At 41.5% G+C, this 18764-nt stretch overlaps 1 protein-coding gene across 1 annotated transcript in view; it reads left to right on the forward strand.

Moving 5' to 3' along the window:
• The window catches only part of eys (eyes shut homolog), a 370767-nt gene that overhangs the window by 330064 nt on the left and 21939 nt on the right, over positions 1 to 18764 (forward strand). Inside the window, exon 45 of the mRNA XM_054750130.2 lies at positions 9905 to 10077. Coding sequence (XP_054606105.2) covers positions 9905 to 10077 — 173 coding nt within the window. The remainder of the gene's footprint in view (positions 1 to 9904; positions 10078 to 18764) is intronic.

The raw sequence follows: 18764 nt of genomic DNA on the forward strand, positions 1-18764 counted from the left end.
AAAAAGATGTGGGTTCAACTTTTATTTTGGAACAATTTTTCAAGCAAGGGCAGGGAATGATCTGAGCATGCAGGAGGACTGACCCATCATAAACCTTTGTCGGCTGTGCTGAAGAGCAGGGGCGGATTTAGGACTGAAGAAGATCCGGGGCTTAACACACACACTCGCGCACACACACGCACGTGCACGAGCACACACACGTGACATGCACTAGTCAACATCATATTTGTCTTGTACCACATAATTTTTTTATCTGAAGCATTTTCAGGGCAGAGTATTGTTCCTGTTAGTGTTTAGTGTGAGATGATAGTAAATATTCCCTTTCTTTCTCCAACAACGTTACCTGATAGTAAGCTAACTTTAGGCAAACCAGCAGCACAACAAATTTTTTCAAATAAGACTCACAAACCTGAGTCAACACCAGTCTCATCAAAGCTGGGGTTCTGTCGTTGTACTTTTTGTCTAAAAAAACGTCCTTATGTCCATCTTCACTCATGCGTTTCAGGCAGAGAGTGTAGAAGAAGCCAGCTGCTGAAGGGCTTCTTCTTCAGTGGTGGAGGCTCAGGCAGGCTGTATACAAACTACTGCCAGCTGCTCCCTCTCTGTTTGACTTTGGTACTGCATTTTACTTCCGCGATTTAGATCCGGGGCTTTTCATGAAACATCCGGGGCTTCAGCCCAAGTAGCCGGGCCTAACGCCGCCCCTGCTGAAGAGAAAGGTACAGAACCAAATTATTTAATTAATTAGCTGCGCGTTCTCCTGTCCTCTGTCGTCCGGGCCACACACACACACACACACACACACACACACACACAGGACTGTCTCAGCCATGGACATAATTTTCACTTTAGAAGTGGGGGGACACGGGGGGGGGGGGGGGGGTATCTTTATAGTATGCGCTAATGGGAAACAGGCTTCAACTCAAACGGTTGTTTTCCTCTTGGCCCTAGAGCTCAACCAGTGTCAATTTAATATAGCGTAACGTTGTTTTTGGATGGTAAAAAGTGCAGGGGTCAAAACTTGACTTTGGAAAAAGTGGGGGGGACATGTCCCCCCTGTCCCCCCCCCAAAATTACGTCCATGGTCTCAGCTGTTATTTTCATTAAGGAGTGTGCACTTACAGCATGTGCACCTCGTGCACGAGCCTACTATTGAAGCTGTCATTACGCTTTTGGCCTGAGGGGGGCAATCGCGAGCATAAAAATTCAAAAGTCCGTAAAGTCCCTTTAAATGTCATGACTCCCATCCTTCACCCTCCTCTGCCTCCTCATTCAGCCTTCATTGAGCTCACCTGGTCCCTTCACCAAGCTCCTGACAAGCCCTGTTTCCCTGGCAACCACAATCAACTCCATTCTTCTCACCTGTTCCTGTCATCAATTTCATCCACTTCACCTGCTCCTGACTCCTCAGCTCATCTCACACACCTGCTTCCCCTGCTATAAAAGAACCATCCTGCTATCCAGTCTCTGCCAGATTATTGAAAACATTTGCCAGTAAATTCTCCAGCGATCCACCCTGCCTGATCTCTGACTCCGGACCTTGTTTTTCTCCTGACCCCTGCCTTGAACTCTGCCTGCCATGACGACCATCGCCTGTCTTCTACCACGTCTCCAGCCTGCTCTCTGTACCTGCTTGTGCCGATCTGGTTTTGACTCACGCCTGCCCTCCGACTCTGTCTCCTGCCTCGCCCTCCTTTGGTAACTCACAAAAAATAAAAGATTCTTTTTATATACTTTTACTGTGTTTGGCGTCATTACAGGTCTTCTGAGTTCTGTTTGTGACATTAAACTCTTTAACTTTAAAAACAACAGTTTTAATTTTATTTAGATGCCTGAATCGTGGAGAAAGGACAGTGATAGTTAACTAGGTTCTCAGTCAACTTTTTAAAAATCTGTTTTCCCTTTTATTCAATCTTCATTTTTAGTTTTGCCCATTTCAGCTGCAGAAAAACTGTTTTCTGGTACCATTACCATCCTTGGTGAAAATCCAGTGCGTGATAACTATAGGTTATCCAGATAGCCTATAGTTGGACGTATGTTAGAACCACCCACTTTTGATGGGATATCTTTTCCATCAATCTTGGTCTGTTGTTTATTTTAATTCCAGCATTCTTAGTGTTATTCTGGTCTAAGTCCTGTTTGGATCACCCCAGAATGATGACAGCAATCGCTATCTACTTCTTACTTTGCTTTTTCCTTTTGATACTTGTCTTTTTGGACGGTTTACTGGCCTGAGTTTTCTTGCAGACCTACCCAGTGTCCTCCTGTAGAATCCTAATGCAGTTCTTTTCTCTCAAGACCCTTTGCTTTGAGGGAAATAAAATATCTAAAAAGAGAACCGTGGACCAGAGTGACAGCAAGGAAGCTTTCAAAAATGAAAGACACAGAAAGAGGAAGGAGTGGTCCAAAGTCCCAGTGGAGACATGCAGCGAGTTTGTTAGCTATTATAAGAACCATCTGATTGCTTTAATGACTAATAAAAGAGCTTTCTGAGAATTGGTGCGTGTGAATCATTTCAATGCAAAAGAATGTTCATAAAAACCACAAAATGGCTCATTTATCAATAATATCTCTTGCATGATGCCTCATTTATTGTTTGTTTGTGTCATTTCCTGGCTAATGAAATCTGCTTATCCATTGCTAACTGTAGGAGACCAAAAATTGGCATTAGTATGAATGATTTTAGGCTTAACTGTAAATCTTCAACTAAGCCAGAAAACCCATTTGTTGAAAAGTGGCCAAATGGGTGCAACTCTAGTTTGTAAATATTGTCTAAATTAGTCGCACAGCTCCAGAATGTGAAATGCATCTACGTTCATGTCAACATTTAGAATTTTGATCAGTTAAAGAGAAATTTTACTGAGAAACAGTTTTTTACTTGTTATTTTTGAAATACGGTTGGTCACTCTTTCACATGTATGCTGACGGTGAAAATAGTCTTCTGCCCTATGTCCGGCATTAGCCACCGATAGAAAATAGATGGTGAAATGCTTGTGTCAGAAAAAAAGAACACAGATCTCCATCACACTGTAAATTAGCATTCATGGACTCACCTATCTTACCTTATGAACGGGGAAGACTGTTGTTGGTTTAGCAGCCAGGAGAGAGCAGAGCATGGCCAAGGGGGAAACTCTGCAAGCCAAAAGTGAAGCTGATGTAAATATGACAAAAACTGCAGTTCATCCCTCATCCTCTAGGAGCTGGCTTCAGAAAGAAGGAAGTTCCTATTGACTCCCATGTTTAAGATGCCAACTTTACTACAGAAATGAACATGTTTACAGTCTGGTACAAACAAAAAATATGTCAGGTTTAAAGAGCATATTGCAGGTTAAAGACTCCCATGAACCAATGTTTAGAGAAACATAATAGAAACTCGTTTTGAACTTTTTTTTTTACACATACATAAATTATTTAGGCTTTTAGAGTCATTTTTGTGAGAATGTTTTTTTGGCCAAACCAAGTGACGTCAGCTGAGGGAGTCCTGTTAGCTTAATCCAGAGAAAAGTATGGACTCTAATGCCAGCTCTGACACAGAGGAAATTTAAATGTTTACAATTATATTCATGATGGTCCAAAACCATAAAGTTATGAGTTTATTGCATGCCCCAGAGGGCAGAAACAAACCAGAGGGAGAAACCATCGGCCAAAGCAGAGATTAAGGAGGAGCAGTAGCAGGAGCAGCAGGTGTCTGGTGAGTTAACCATATTAGCTTAAACTTCTGTGCTAACATCACAATATAGTACTGATTACTATCGTGTACCAGACAGTTAAAATAGTATCAGTCAGTTAATATAATATTAATACTAATGAGCGTCTGTCAGCTGTCTCATACTCGTCAATATCCGTTCACGTAACGTAGTTTAGCTCTTAGTGAGAGGGAGAGAGACGCCTGTGATCCAGTTCTGGAGCTCATGCGAGCTTCCATGAGCTGGATTTGACCCAAACACGAGCGAGACAGTCGAGCTGGTATTTTTAAAAGCCACGCATCCTCTCCTGGTGCGGCAGTTCTGATCCGTTTCCGACCCGGAAATCAGCTGGCCTGCTGAGCTGCGCGTCACTTCTGGTAGTCGGTTCTGACTAGAGATGGGTACCTTTGACATTTGAATCGATTCGGTACTAATTCCCGGTACCTAGGAATCGATACCGGTACTTAACGGTACCACTTTTAGATACTTTTGAGTGTTTAATATTTTAATTCTCTTTTATAATTAAATATATATTTTTCTCAATATATAACAATATTTGATAAATATCACTATAAATAACATTCAACTGTTTGTATTAACATCATCTTTGTAGTTTTTTAAGCTGATAATTAAACTGAAGCAAACATCTTTACTGTGAACTAAATTTACTGCGTATCATCATTCCTTTTGCCGTCCTTTTTCATTTGATTTTTCCTACTGGGAAGTTAGAATTTCCGAGGAGAAAGCGAACGCACCATTAGCTGATAACAACGGTGGCAATGGAAGCTAACATATCAAGCTAACGTTATCTTAAGCAGTTTATTTAGCTGCTGGAGCAGATTAAAACGATGATGCCTCACACTTAGATCGTTGTCACTGGTTTCATCTTCACCCAATCACCCGTCGCATTTAGTAAAGTGAAGCCAAACTTTAGAGTGCGTTCATGTTCCTCTGTTCGGAAATTTGGAGTTCCGAGGAGAAAGCAAATGCACCATTAGTGGAACGGAAGCTACCATATCAAGCTAACGTTATCTTAAACATTTTATTTACCTACCAGAGCAGATTAAGATGAGGATGTCTCACTTAGATCGTTGTCGCTGGTTTCATCATCATCCAGTTACCCATCACATTTAGTGAAGTGGACCCAAGCTTTAGCGTGCATTCTTTCTACCCATGCTGCTCTGTTTACAACTGGCTCGCAGCGACCAATGACATAACGCTCTTGCGCATGCGCAGCTGTCTAGGCTAAGTTTTTGTTATGAAGGACGGGTACCGAAACGAGGCACCGTTTCAAATGACGTGAATCGGTGCTCAGTTGATACTATGGAATTCGGTCGGTACCTTAAAAAGTACCGAATTCGGTACCCATCGCTAGTTCTGACCTGGTTCTGACTGTGATCTGAGCTCCAGAAATCCGCATTTAATTTTTTAAACCCCGCCACGGGTCTCCGGAGCCCAGCGCAGACCTCCCTGTTCCGGTACCGACTGATGTAGACTGCAGAAGTCTCGTCTTTTCAGCTGCACAAAACGCCCTCAGGCATGGAGATAGAGGCGTTGTTTCTCTTACCTGGAAACCCGTGGACCCGATGTCCAGACACACTGGAGTTGATACAGTCTTCACACACTGTAGTTTATCAAAATGAACACAATCCAAAACTAGTAAACACACACACTGACTCGATAACATGACCTCTCTAACCTAAAATTACCCACTCTCCACACTGAGCTGAGGCAGCGCTGAGTTTCTAACTCCCTTTGGTTACAATTCAATTCAATTCAAAGATGCTTTGTTAATCCCAGAGGGAAAATTAGAGTTTCAGTACACACAATTCAGAGATCAGACATACATAAGCAAAGACACATGACAAGAATTGGTGACTGTGGTCATTCGCAACCCTGAGTCGTGCTACCTTAATAGAGATCAGAGGGTAACATGAGGACTGGTTCAGGTGGAGGGAAAAAAGGCACTTCAGAGTTACCCTCCAAGGGGAGGGCAGCTTTGCTATGCAAAAAAACACCTCAGAAAGAGATGCAACAGACTTCAGACATTACACAACATAAGTGTCCAGTAGGTGGGGTGGTGGGTTTGGGACTCTCCACACATCAGTTCCTGCAGCCACGATAAGCAGTGCTTGTCACCTCAGTCTGGACAGGGGAAGGAGGTCGTTGAGGTTTGGAGGGCACAGTGACTCCTGAAACGATTTGGCCGCCTTCACAGCCACCCAGGCTGGGATAGGAGACAGAGTTGCCATAGCGACGGCAGCATTTTACATTTCTTCTTAGGGGGGAGTATTCGTTGCAGCCTTACAGGCTCAAGGGCACCAGATTCAGATTAGAAATTGTTTTGGGGCCAGACAGAGATAATTTTCTCTCTGTCCTAAAGTTGTGTTGGTCCTCAACCTCTCAAAATCCCAATAATGGCGTAAATTAATCTATCCCAATACGTGCTAATTCGTCCACTTTCTCTTTGATGGCATCCGTCTTTTGTGCCAAAGCATGAATCTCAGCCAAAGTTCCAAGCTTACCATTCATCTCGACAATTATGTGAGTCTGTGAATTCACAGCACGGTGTAGTCCATCCCTGAGCTCGGGGAGAACACCAATATTCCTCGACAGCTCGTTAATTTTCCGGTATGCCAGGAAGCCTCCTAGGCCAAAGAGCAGGAAACCTGACACCAACACCACGAATATCCAGACGTCTTCAGAATCCTCTACACACAGCTGAGATAGGCAAATCAGGTTCCACTGTTTCCAGGAGTCCATGATATGACCAGCTGGGTCTGTCCCAGAGGGGCATCCGGGAGCCCCTTCTCCCGTTCTCATCTTTGAAAAAATTTTATCAATCACGTTAAGTGACCAACTGACAGTGTTGGGAGTAACGCCGTTTAAGTATAACGGCGTTTCTAACGGTGTTGTTTTATAGGTAACGGAATAATCTAATTAATTACTTTTCCCGCCATTGCAACGCCGTTACCGTTACTGGGGACGGAACGTTGTGCGTTACTATGTGCTTGTCGAACATTGAGCAACAGCGTGAGGCTTTCCGACCGCCACACGTCAGCTGCAGCCAGGGAGAGAGAGGTGTCGGTAACGCACTTACAAACACGATCATGATTGGCCGGGTGGGCGGAGACCCTCACGGTCTCAGTCACTGCATTCTGTAGACACAACGGGAATAACTCCGTTTAAAATAACCGCGTTAATAAAAAATCTTTCTTTCTGTAACGAGCAAACTAATTAATTACGTCTTCTTTTATCAAAACGTCGTTTCTGTTACTGATAAGAAAATGCGTGCGTGAAGCAGCGCGGTGTGTTGAAGCTGTCATCATCAGCTGATCAGGAGCTAAAGAGGCAGATGTTTAAGAGCATCACGGCCCGTGAAGAACGAGGAAGACGTGATGAATATCTACGGCTGCACACCCCCCGCAGATTTGTTGCTGCAGCAGCGAATCTGCGGATCTGCAGCCGTGCCCTTAGCGTGACAGCGGGACGTCCCGAAGGTCCGCTCACCTGTTCACCACTCAGACGTCCTGATCTTCTACCTTCCTAGATCATCCAGCTGTAACCTGTTTCTGATCATGTCTTTAGTCCCGCTGTAACGCTGATGCATCAGTCTCAGACGTCATGGAGCTCAGGTGTTATTAGAACCACCTGTGTGCGTTTACCACCCAGCTTCAGCTCTTCTGTGGTTGGGTCTGACCCAAGTTAGTACATTTAAGTCCTCCATCAGGCTTGTGCCTCTTCTAGTGTCATTTTAAAGGATATTTATTTATTTAACCATTACTAGATTAGTAGCAACAGAAATGCTGCTAAAAACACACAATTATGTGAAGCTGGAAAAATTAGAATGCTGTGCAAAATTACATTTATTTCTGTAATTTAACTAGACAGAGAGACCATTTAAAGGCTCGGGAACCTTTACAGGTGTTTCTATTTGCAATTTTAAATTTGAGCTGATTGGGGTCTTGTTAAATATCACACAGTGACCTTTTAATAGTCTAGATTAGTGTAATGTTCCTATTAGTAGTTCCTCCTGTTAAGTGCGTATTTGTTTAAATTATTCAGGTTAATAAAAACATTTGGACATACATTTTATTATGTTCCAGTCATTAGTCATTTATATTTTACTATTGTAGTAATTCTTGCATGCTTTAATGAAAAAAGTAACTAAGTAGTTACTTTTGTTGGTAATTAGTTACTTTTATGATCTTGTAACTCAGTTAGTAACTGAGTTACTTTTTTGACAAAGTAATCAGTAACTATAACTAATTACTTTTTTAAAGTAACGTTCCCAACACTGCCAACTGACAAGATCCATTTTAGTCATTTCAGTTTCCAGTTTTCCGAAAAAATGCAGAAGCAGCCGTGCACCCAAAGACAGACAAAGAGCCTTGAGAGTAAGATAGGGAGGAGAGGAGGAAAAAAGCATCTGTACTGTCCAAGAGCCGGAAGAAGTTTATACATCAGAGATTCAGATTTAGAAAAAAGAGCATTTTTAGAAGTTTTGCTGAGAAAGGTCACTTTCTACTAGAAAATCTCTGCTGTTACGTATTTTAAAATGAAATACCCACAATAAGCTTTTTAAATAGTATTTTTTGGACAGCATTTTATAAGAATTAGAAAAATTTTTTACCTGCAATTTGCTCTTTAACAGATCAACTTTTGGTCAAGCCAATGAGGCAATGTGTATCAGAGTCACCCTTTCACCGTTTTCAAACTGCAAGCATCTATCGACCTGTTTGCTTCTATTGGCCCACTCCCTCACAAATGAGATTTACAGTCTCACTTGTGTATTTTCTGGAAGTTACGCGGCACATGATGAGCAGTCAGTGGTAGAATTGCATTGCTGTTAGCCAATCAAAGGCAAGATGTTCACTTATGGATACTGATTACTCCAAATCCTTCAGTTTTTCAACCCCACACCTCTGGCTAACTTCTACTTCCTGAAACAAGAGCGCCAGAGCTTTCCCCCCCACAGAAACAGACTCACAGGACTTCATTCATACTAGAGACCATAGGAAATGTTTTTAATAACGAGTGAATGAAAGCTTAAAGAGTTTACTGTAAATACAAGGAGCTATTTAAAGATTTCAATTTTTGCACCAGATTTGTAAGGACAAGTGGAAAGGGCCATAAGTAGAACATTTCAGCTGCAGAGATCCACACAAATGGCCTTACTGTCAGTTTTCAGTATCCACTTTTCCTGTATTTGAAAATGGCTGACTGCTTAAATCCCAGTTCACTCAGGTGAAAACAAAATACATTCAGTCCTATTCACCCATGATTCACACCAAGAAAAAATGAGATTTACAGTCTCCACTGCACTTCACTTGGATATATTTTGACTAGTTGAAGTAATCAGGGCTTCTGGAGGAAAACTTAAGCACATTATGTGCCACTGAGTGACATCTTAAAGGACAAATTAGCAGCTCTCCAAGCACCAGATCAGCACAACTTTCTCTTTGAGGTTGTCAAAGCTTATGAAATCAGCTGCGCCTTTCCTCTCCCAGATATGTACATGACATTTTCCATTTTTGACTCTTACTTTAAAAAATAATGGTCACAGTCAGCAAAATCAGCATGCTGCCAAATGTCACTGTGCCTTAAAACAGCTTGAAAAAGAGTCATTTGTTAAAAATCGAACATCATGGCATCACAGTATGTATTTTTTACATTATACAACATCCTTTTGCATCTCAGTGGGCTACATTCATATCAAACAATGCTCAACTTTGATGGCAGAATGTAAATATTTTATTTGGAGAAGCCATTTTCTCGAGGAGGAAGACGCGTCCTACGGTGCTGCTGCTCAAAACATATTATTCATTTATAGGTTTGAAACCCCACCCTTGCTTCTGCTGTCTTAAGTTGTACCTTTCAGAGTTGTGTCTTATAAGCACTTCAGAACATCCCTGTCTGGATATCACTTTGCATGTTTGATCATATTTCTGTTTTTGCAAGAACGGAAGCACATAAGTGGACGTCAGGAGACAAAACATCAAAAAATGTAAAAAGTTTATTTCTGGCAAGCTGCCTTCTGCTGCTGCTGTTCAGGGTTTGAATGTCTGTGCTGTAACCACTCAAATGGATAATGGTGTACATTTTCTTTCTCCATTCCTATCTTTATGGCCATCTTTCCAGATCTTGAATCTCTTAGTGGGTTTTTTAAGCCACTGTAGTGTAAAAGCCTGCCTAATGATGTCTCTCTGCTCCTCCAGTGATGGCGAGGACTGGTTCTGCGAGTGCCCCCGTCTGTACACCGGCCGGCTGTGTCAGCTCACCGCCTGTGAGCGCAGCCCCTGCAGTCACGGAGCCACATGCATCCCAAAGTCGCCGCTGGAGGCTGTTTGTCTCTGCCCTTTTGGAAGACAGGGTCTGCTGTGTGACCAAGGTACGCATCACATGGAACAGCTTCTCACAGAACAATGCAGCATAGGTTAAGCAAGGACTAATTTATTAAGAGACTAATCAGCAAACAGTCGGTAGATGAAAGCCTTTAGCAGTTGGTATAATCAGAGTCTGTTGTTGAATAAAAGGATTAATGAAGCTAAATTCTGCTGAAAAGGCAAACGTCTTCCTGCAGCAGAGGAGTCAGATAATCCAACTCGTGGCTGCTTGCTGAATATTTTAAAAGGCTATTTAAAGTTTATAAGATCTTATTTGCTGATAACTGGAATTTCAGCCTGATTGAAACATAGTTATTTTTTTATGTCCACTATCTTTAAAATTTGCTTTCAAAAGTAGGAATGTTGGCTCTCTTTTGCCATCAGAACTGCTTTATTTCACTGTAGCATAGATTCAACAAGGCTTTGGAAACACCGGCAGCATCCTGAACCGTTGGCACAAGTCAGGATGGAGCCACATTTTCATGTTCTGACTCGGCCATCTGAGTGATGCAGCTGAATTTGAGATGCCATTAGGCCTAGTTTGGGTAGGCCCCAAGCCCCCCCCCCCCCCCCCCCCCGCCTCAAAATATAGTAATTACCATACTATATTAAATTGTATACATTTCATAAAAGAGCACCTTTACATTGATAAAAAAATTATCTAATTTACATTTAATTAAAATTATGTTCTGGTTATTTAAGCTGCTAAAGGAAGAAAGGACCCAGGCAGTAGAAACATCTTTTCAACCCTCGATATTCATTATTTCTTTCCTAGAATCCTGGGGGCCAGGCCCCCCTTATCTTTAAAGACTAGTGACATCCCTGCCCTTATCCCCAGTCTCTTCTGGTCTTGGTTCTAGTAGTCCTGGAATTGTAGCCCCAGTTTCATGTTCTCCGCTAGCAGGAGTGACACGGTGTGTGGTCAGACGCTGCTGGAGTCCATCTGCGTCTGGGACCAACACGTCGTACATTCAGAGAAGTAATTCTGTCGACTTTTGTTTGGAACTACTGAGCAACTTTTACCATCTTGAACCAGTCTGTCCATTTTTCTCCGACATGGCTGTTGCTATTCACTTGATAATTTCTCTTCTTTTGCTTTTGGACCATTTTTTCTAAACCCCTAGAGATGGTCATGGGTGAAAATCTCAGTTCCTGATATACTCAGAGCAGCCTGTTTGGCTCCAACAACCAGTCCAAGTACAAATCACTTTCTTCCCTTTTCTAATACTCAGAATTTCAGACAGTCCTTAATGCATTGATTGGTTGATTATCTATTCAGTTTGACAATTGAGTGTTTCCAGTAAAGGAATACTTTGCAACTTTTTCATATTTTCAAACCATTTTCTCGAGCCAGGATGTGCTACAATGACCCTTTACAGGGTTATTCAAAGGCTACCCAGCTCCTATCGCCCCCTGTGGCTAGAATATTCCACTTGCAACTTCTGACCTGTCGGTCCTGTCTGTTGGGACTTTAAAAAATGGAGCTGGCATACCTGGCGCTGCAGTCTGGTTCCAGTACATTTCCTGCATGTTATAGATCATGAATATAGATAATTTGTTCTTGTAGAATCTAATGAAGGCTGTGGAGACATTTCAGCTGTTAGATTCAGGTGCTAAAAAGACAAACAAGGAGGAGATAGTTTTTGCTTTTGGTTCACTTCTATGTACACTAGGGGGTGCCAAAAGCAAGCCAAAACTGCCAAACCTAACCTAATGTGAGTCTGCAGCAGAGACGTTCGTTATCAAGCACACAAGTCTGTGGAGTAGGGTGACCATATTTCCATTTCCAAAAAAGAGGACAGGGATCTGTGCTTATGACGTCACACTATGGCAACGCCAAACAAACCACGTTGGGACCCTTTTTTTTAGGTGAAGAGCTAAAATTAATATCGGATTCTGCCAATTAAAGGGCTCTAAAACAAATTCATATGTAAATATTTAGCATATTTATTGCTAAATCTAATTTTTCTGCTGCTTTAGTGCTGCAACAAGGTTGTATTAATAAGAAATTATTATACATTTTGTTTTACTACAGCATCGGTACGCTTCCTGTGCACAGATTATTAACGATGCTTGCTTCAGCTGTGAGATTAGATGATAGGATCAATGATAAAAAAAATCTTGGACTCCATGAAAACTTTCAGAGAATCCACAAATAGAGGCTTTCAAATGGTTTTGTTACTCTTTGCAAGTTTAGAAAAGCAGCAGATGAGACAGCATGTCTGATACTTTAGTTTTTCATCTGATAATATTAGATCATGTCAGCAATGTCTGAGGGGCTTTTATAAACACTGTATAACTAACACTACCGGAGAGGGTATTAATTACACAGAGGCTTCTGGGGAGCCCAGTTATAAGAGGTGGGGGGTGTTCTGTTTTGCCTTGGTCCCCAGAATGCCTTGAAACGACCCTGGGTGTGTGACAGAGTTTTGAAGGTTATTTGAATTGTATGAGATGTATAAATATGACAAGTGTATAACTTATTGTTTTATACAGGTAAAAACGCGTAGTGGAGATAAATCTACCTACATTTTACTTTTCAACACTTTGTTTAGTTTTCTTGTTTTTATTTAACTATTTTCCTGTCCAGTCTGTTTCTCATCTTCCTGCATCTCCTCTAAACTCTCCAGAAAAGCTGCTGCCTGGATTCTTACTTTTTCACCTCATCAGTTACTTCTGAGCAGATCAAAGGGATCTCCTGACCGCAAAGCGGAGAGCGCATTTCGATGCTGCGTCAGTGAGGTGAAATCACCGCAGCACAGGTGATGAGCTCCGCAGTAGCAGAGCGCTTCAGGCACAAATAAGACAGAAATTAGAGAATATACGCGGACATGAACGATCGTGTGTTCATTATAGTTTTTTGGTTGCGCCACTTTGAGAATAGACCATACGCTGGACGCAGGTGCCTGGAGCGCACCAACGATCAGCGCTCTGCTGCTCTCTGCTCAAGAGAACCCCTGGTACACTGAGTCCGTATAAATGACGTAATATAGGTAGAAAACTTTTTTCCGGCTCCCCTGGATGTGTAGGATGTCCAGCCCCCCCCCCCCCCCCCCCCCCCCCCCCCAAAATTCAATCCCTGCTCCTGGATGAAAAACCGGATATTTTCATCAATACAAGAAACCCGCCCGGACAGAGAGTTAAAAGTGGACATGTCTGGGGAAAAGGGGACGTATGGTCACCCTACTGTAGAGGAACTGTAGAGTTATGGGAGTTTTCTTTATTGTGATAAGTCATATACAACTTTCCATGTTTATTTTCCAACAGCAGTGCCGTGAGGTAAAGGACTTCACAGGTTGTGGATCTCAGAAACAAAAGGTTTTGCTTGACTAGACTGACTATAACAGCAGCGGGGTGCTTGGCATATAAGTCACTCAGCCATGCCACAGCCTCTGTCAGGATCCCAGCACCCGGGCGCCAAACAAAGAAGTCTAACCTTCTATTTTCACACTAAGTACATAGCTGACATTTGGATTTTAATCCTGAAACATCAGATTAGATCAGAGTCAAAACTGATCACTGCCCAGCCTCCTGAGGCCTTTCTGTTCTTGAAACTTGCGGCACTTCTCCTTATGTGGCACTTTAACAAAAGAGGAGCACTAATTTGTTGATGCTGTCCATATTTCAGATCATTTCCCGGTTTTGTTTCGCCTTCATAGATCCAATGCCTCTTTAATTAATTTAATGCCTGCTCGCAGAGCCCGATCTTTTACACCATCTACTGCAACAGAATTCTGTACTTTATTCACTGATCTTGTTTCCACTTTGCCGGTGTTTTCTAGCACTGATGATTTGTTGCACTTTTTTCGATCTTCCTGCCTTACTGTGCTAGATCAGATAGCCCCTATGAGAACTAGACGCTCTAAAGTTCGGTCGGATCCCTGGATCAGTGCAACTACCAGATCTGTCAGGCGTGAGTGCAGAAGAGCCGAGCGTAGATGGAAAAAGGATAAGCTTCAGATTTCATACCAAATAATGATAGATACCTGGGCTCGTTACCAGAAAGTAGTTAAAGATGCCCGTAATAAATTCTTTTCAAATATTATTACTGCATCCTTTGGCAACCAGCGTGTCCTGTATCAGACCCTCAATGCTGTTCTTTCAGCCAGTGACCACCACTCTCTTACTACCTCGGATGCTCAATGCACTCAATTTTTGAAATTTTTTCTTGGAAAAATTGCTAGTATCCGGGCTCAGATTAGTTCTCCCTATGTCACTAGTCGTCCTGAACCCATTCGGCTTCGGTCTCTGGATAACTTTGACTTGCTTTCTTTGTCCTCTCTTGAGAACCTCCTGTCTGCCTTGAAGCCGTCAGGTTCTCCGGTTGACCCTGTTCCTCCACACCTCCTTAAAGAGACATATTCTGTCACTGGCCCCCTTATGCTGAGCATTATTAACAACAGCCTATCCACTGGTGTTGTACCCCGTGCTTTTAAACATGCAGTAGTTCAACCCGTTCTGAAGAAGCCTGGCCTTGACACCTCTGTTATGAGTAATTTTCGCCCGATCTCCAAGCTTCCATTTTTATCAAAACTGTTAGAGCGTGCTGTTTTTAACCAAATTATGTCTCATCTAGATGATCATGGTTTAATGGATCCCTTCCAGTCAGGCTTCCGATCCCTCCATAGCACCGAGTCAGCTCATCTTCGTGTTTTTAATGACATTTTATTAACCCTTGACTCTGGTTCTAATGTATTGCTGGTTTTATTGGATCTGTCGGCTGCTTTCGATACGGTTGATCATGCTATTCTGCTGACTCGGCTGAACCAGCTGGTCGGCATCCAGGGGACTGCCTTAGACTGGTTTAGGTCCTACTTCTGTGACCGCACCTTTAATGTTATGATGGGTAGTGCTGCCTCCCCCTCTGCGGCTTTGACTTGTGGTGTTCCTCAGGGCTCTATTCTTGGACCCCTTTTATTTAATTTATATATTTTGCCCCTGGGTGACATTTTTAAAAAACACCACATTGATTACCATTTTTATGCAGACGATTGCCAATTATATGCCTCTGTGAAGCCTAATGACTCCTTACTGCCCCTTGTTGAATGCTGTAATGATGTGAAGAGCTGGCTGTCAGAAAACTTTCTTTTGCTGAACGACGCTAAGACAGAGGCCATCATTTTCAGCCCTGGTACTTCTCAAAGTCCCCAACTGACCCTTCCATTTATCACAAGTGGGTTGAAAAACCGTGTCACAAACTTAGGGGTTGTGATGGACGCTAAACTAAAAATGGACATTCATGTCAACCAGGTAGTTAAGACCTGTTATTACCACCTGAGGCGTCTCTCTAAAGTTAAGCCCATTTTAAAAAGGCATCATCTTCATTCAGTTGTCCATGCATTTATTACTTCCCGTCTCGACTACTCTAACTCAGTGCTATACGGTATCTCCTCCTCCACTCTCGCTCGACTTCAGCTAGTGCAGAACGCAGCAGCTCGCTTCTTGACTGGCACCAGGCAGCGGGAACACATCACACCGGTTTTAGCAAATCTTCATTGGCTCCCCATCCATCTCCGGATAGAGTTTAAGATCCTGGTTTTTGTGTTTAAATCCCTAAATAACTTAGCACCTGGCTACTTGTCTGAGCTCATTCACCCATATGTCCCTACAAGATCCCTCCGATCAGCTGACCAACACCTCCTACATGTCCCTAGCTCTCGCTGTAAGTCCCGCGGGGAGCGCGCCTTTTCAGTTTGTGCACCGAAGCTCTGGAACCACTTGCCCCTCCCGATCAGACTCTCTTCCTCTCTTTCCCTTTTTAAGTCTCGTTTAAAAACTCACTTTTATTCTCTGGCTTTTAATTCTGTCTAACTTATTCCCTTTCTACCTTTCCTTTTAGGGTTGGATTACTTGATTTTAATGGATTTAGTTTTTATTTTTGATTGTTTTTATTGTGTGTTTTGTTCAGCACTTTGGTCGGCTCTCATGCCGTGTTTAAATGTGCTATATAAATAAAATTGGTATGGTATGGTATGGTAATTACTATTCAGCCTGGCTGTCAGTTTTTCTTTCTCTTTCCAAGAAAAAGCAAAAGTCTTGTTTCATCAGAGCAGATCGAACAGCTATATGTTTTTCTTTGAAAAGAAACATTTTCTTTACTTTCTTTTTGTTTCCAAAAGCAGAAATCACAAAATCGATTGTTGTAGTTATTTAGACACTCATAGGAAAAGAAGAGAAGGAAGAAGTGATGCTGGAATGTCTTGAGAATATAAATATTGCATCTTTAATGAATATTTAAAGTGTCATGATTATCATTGACCTGGTTTTGAGCACATTTTGACCAAAACAGAGAACTAAAACTAGAAAGAATCTAAAGTAAAATAAAATCCTACTTTATGAAAGTGACTCAAAGTGAGACATTTTTACACAAAAGGTCAGGAAACCCAGTCCCAGCATCATTTACATGTTTTCTTTGAAGCCGTTTTCCCTACATGCAGACATTTAGTCTTTGCTTTCAGGGGTTTATAAACCCACTTTTAAAAGTGACTTTTTCATCGAATATTAACAACCTGTTATTTCTGGCAAGCTAAAAGACCCTGTTCTTGATTTAGAAACTATTTCCTGTAGCTTTATTCAATTTTTAATGTTTTCTAGAATCCTTGCATGAATACTATGTCCAAAACTCTGCGTGCATGCTGAAGTTCAGCAGGGGTTCCTCTAGTCTTTGTTGATGTATCTGGAGGATTTTAAGGTCTGCTAGGATAGTTGTTCTTTTGTATCTGCAATCTTTTATCCTTTTTCTTTTCTGAGGGACTTGGGCTGAATCTTAAAGTAATTAGTTATTTTCTTTGTCCTTAATGTTTCCTGTGCTGCCTCACAACCCCAAAAGCTTAATATTTTAACCATCAGGCTTTGCTGTGAGGTGATGTGCTTCTTTTATCAAGCGCTGCTTTATCTTTTTTCTTTAATTTAGCTCAAAGTGTTGAGTTAAACTCTTTTTTTTTTTTTGCAATCACTATTTCCACTTGGGGAAAAAAAGCAACTTCACTGAAAAACCATTTTTTAATAAATCCTTTTGAAATACGATCAATCAGTCTGAGTTTCACATATATGAAGAATGTGAGGTTGTCCTCTTTCCCTATCATTTGTATTAGCTGCCGGAAGAAAATAGACACTTATCCCACTTGGTTCATAACGGGGATGGCTAACCCATTTAGCATCCAGGAGAGAGCAGAGCACTTCTTGGCTAATAGAAGCTAACTGTTAGCCTTAGCAACTACACAACACTCCTTCAGACTTGTGTCATTTGTTGAGATAAACATCATTGTTGCAAACCAAACTGAGCCGTTGCTAGAGTTGTGTTGCTGTTAGCCAATCCGAGGCGAGATGTCTGAATATCATGAATAGTAATGAAACACCAAATAATGCTGTGTTTTTTTTCCTCTGACAAAATTCTACTTCCTGAAACAGGAGCGCCAGAACTTTTTTCCACAGAGCACGACTCAGAAGGCATTCATTCATACTAGACCACAGCAAATAGCAAAAGATCAGGTTTAAGGTTATTCCTACAGATGAGACCCTGTTTTTACATCAGCCTCTCTTGTGGACAGTTAAACTGTTTTTCTATCTGGTTGTTGTCTGACAATCTTTTTCCTCTTTAGGTTTGTAACATTAGTTATTAGAACAGCTCCTTCATCACATTGCAGGTTTTTGTCTCTTTACTTTCATTTTACCCTAACCACCATTTCTTAATTACATTTCAGACAGTGGGTAATTCTCTCTTGGAGCACTTTTGACTCTTTTTGTGTAGTCTTCTACTTTGTAGGCACCATTTAGCTTCATTTTCAGGTCCTCCATCAGTGGCTTAGAGGAGCCCATGGTTTCTGATTGTTCAAAAAGTCATCTGTCTACTTGCACATCTGCAAGTATATTTAGATTCATCATGTTCTGAGGTTTATTCATGAAATAAAATACAATTTCTGAGCATTAGCATCCAACAAACTGCTCATGTTTTACTGCCTTTTTTTTGCTGCAGGGAGGTTGCACACGTTCACCTGTTTTACTTCATAAATCAACAAAATATTTAATCTGCCCGGGAGGGATAAACTTGTGTATTTTATACAGCTCATTTACGAACTCTCCTGTGTGAGAATGGACTGTAATATTCAGAAGCATCAGCACTTGTGTTTGTTATTGATTCAGTGAGGGAGGGGGGTTGTTTGTTTGTTGTTTTTGACCTTTTGTTGTACTGAGATTTGTGCTCTACGCATTATTTGAAATTCAGTCAGGAGAAGTTTTCTGAGCTTCTGAGCAGCTCAGAGTCAATTTATCTGTTGCTGCATGTTGTCCTGGTTTGAAACATGCAACATTGGAAAACATTTTAAAACCTTCTGACAAGATCTAGTGTTAAAATCTTAACCCTTTGGTGCATAATGGTCACTACAGTGGACAGGTACTCAAAATTGTTATTTATTTGTTTTTGCTATTAAGCACAGCTGTTGAAGACTTTATTGCATTTGAGCCCCTCCATTTGGACTTCAGTAAGCCAAGCCAACATATTTCATGCTCAGAATGCACACTGTCCACTGAGGTGGACATGTAATACATAATTTATAAATTATAAAATTTTACAAAAAATATTTGTTGAAATTTGTTTCATTCACACCTAAAGATGAATGAAAAAAATTGTTAAAAAAATCATGGTTGAAGATTTCATAATTCATGCATCAAAGGGTTAAAGATGATTGATTGC

The sequence above is a fragment of the Nothobranchius furzeri genome, chromosome 12 (assembly GCF_043380555.1).
Source record: "Nothobranchius furzeri strain GRZ-AD chromosome 12, NfurGRZ-RIMD1, whole genome shotgun sequence".
In the NCBI taxonomy this organism is placed as follows: domain Eukaryota; kingdom Metazoa; phylum Chordata; class Actinopteri; order Cyprinodontiformes; family Nothobranchiidae; genus Nothobranchius; species Nothobranchius furzeri.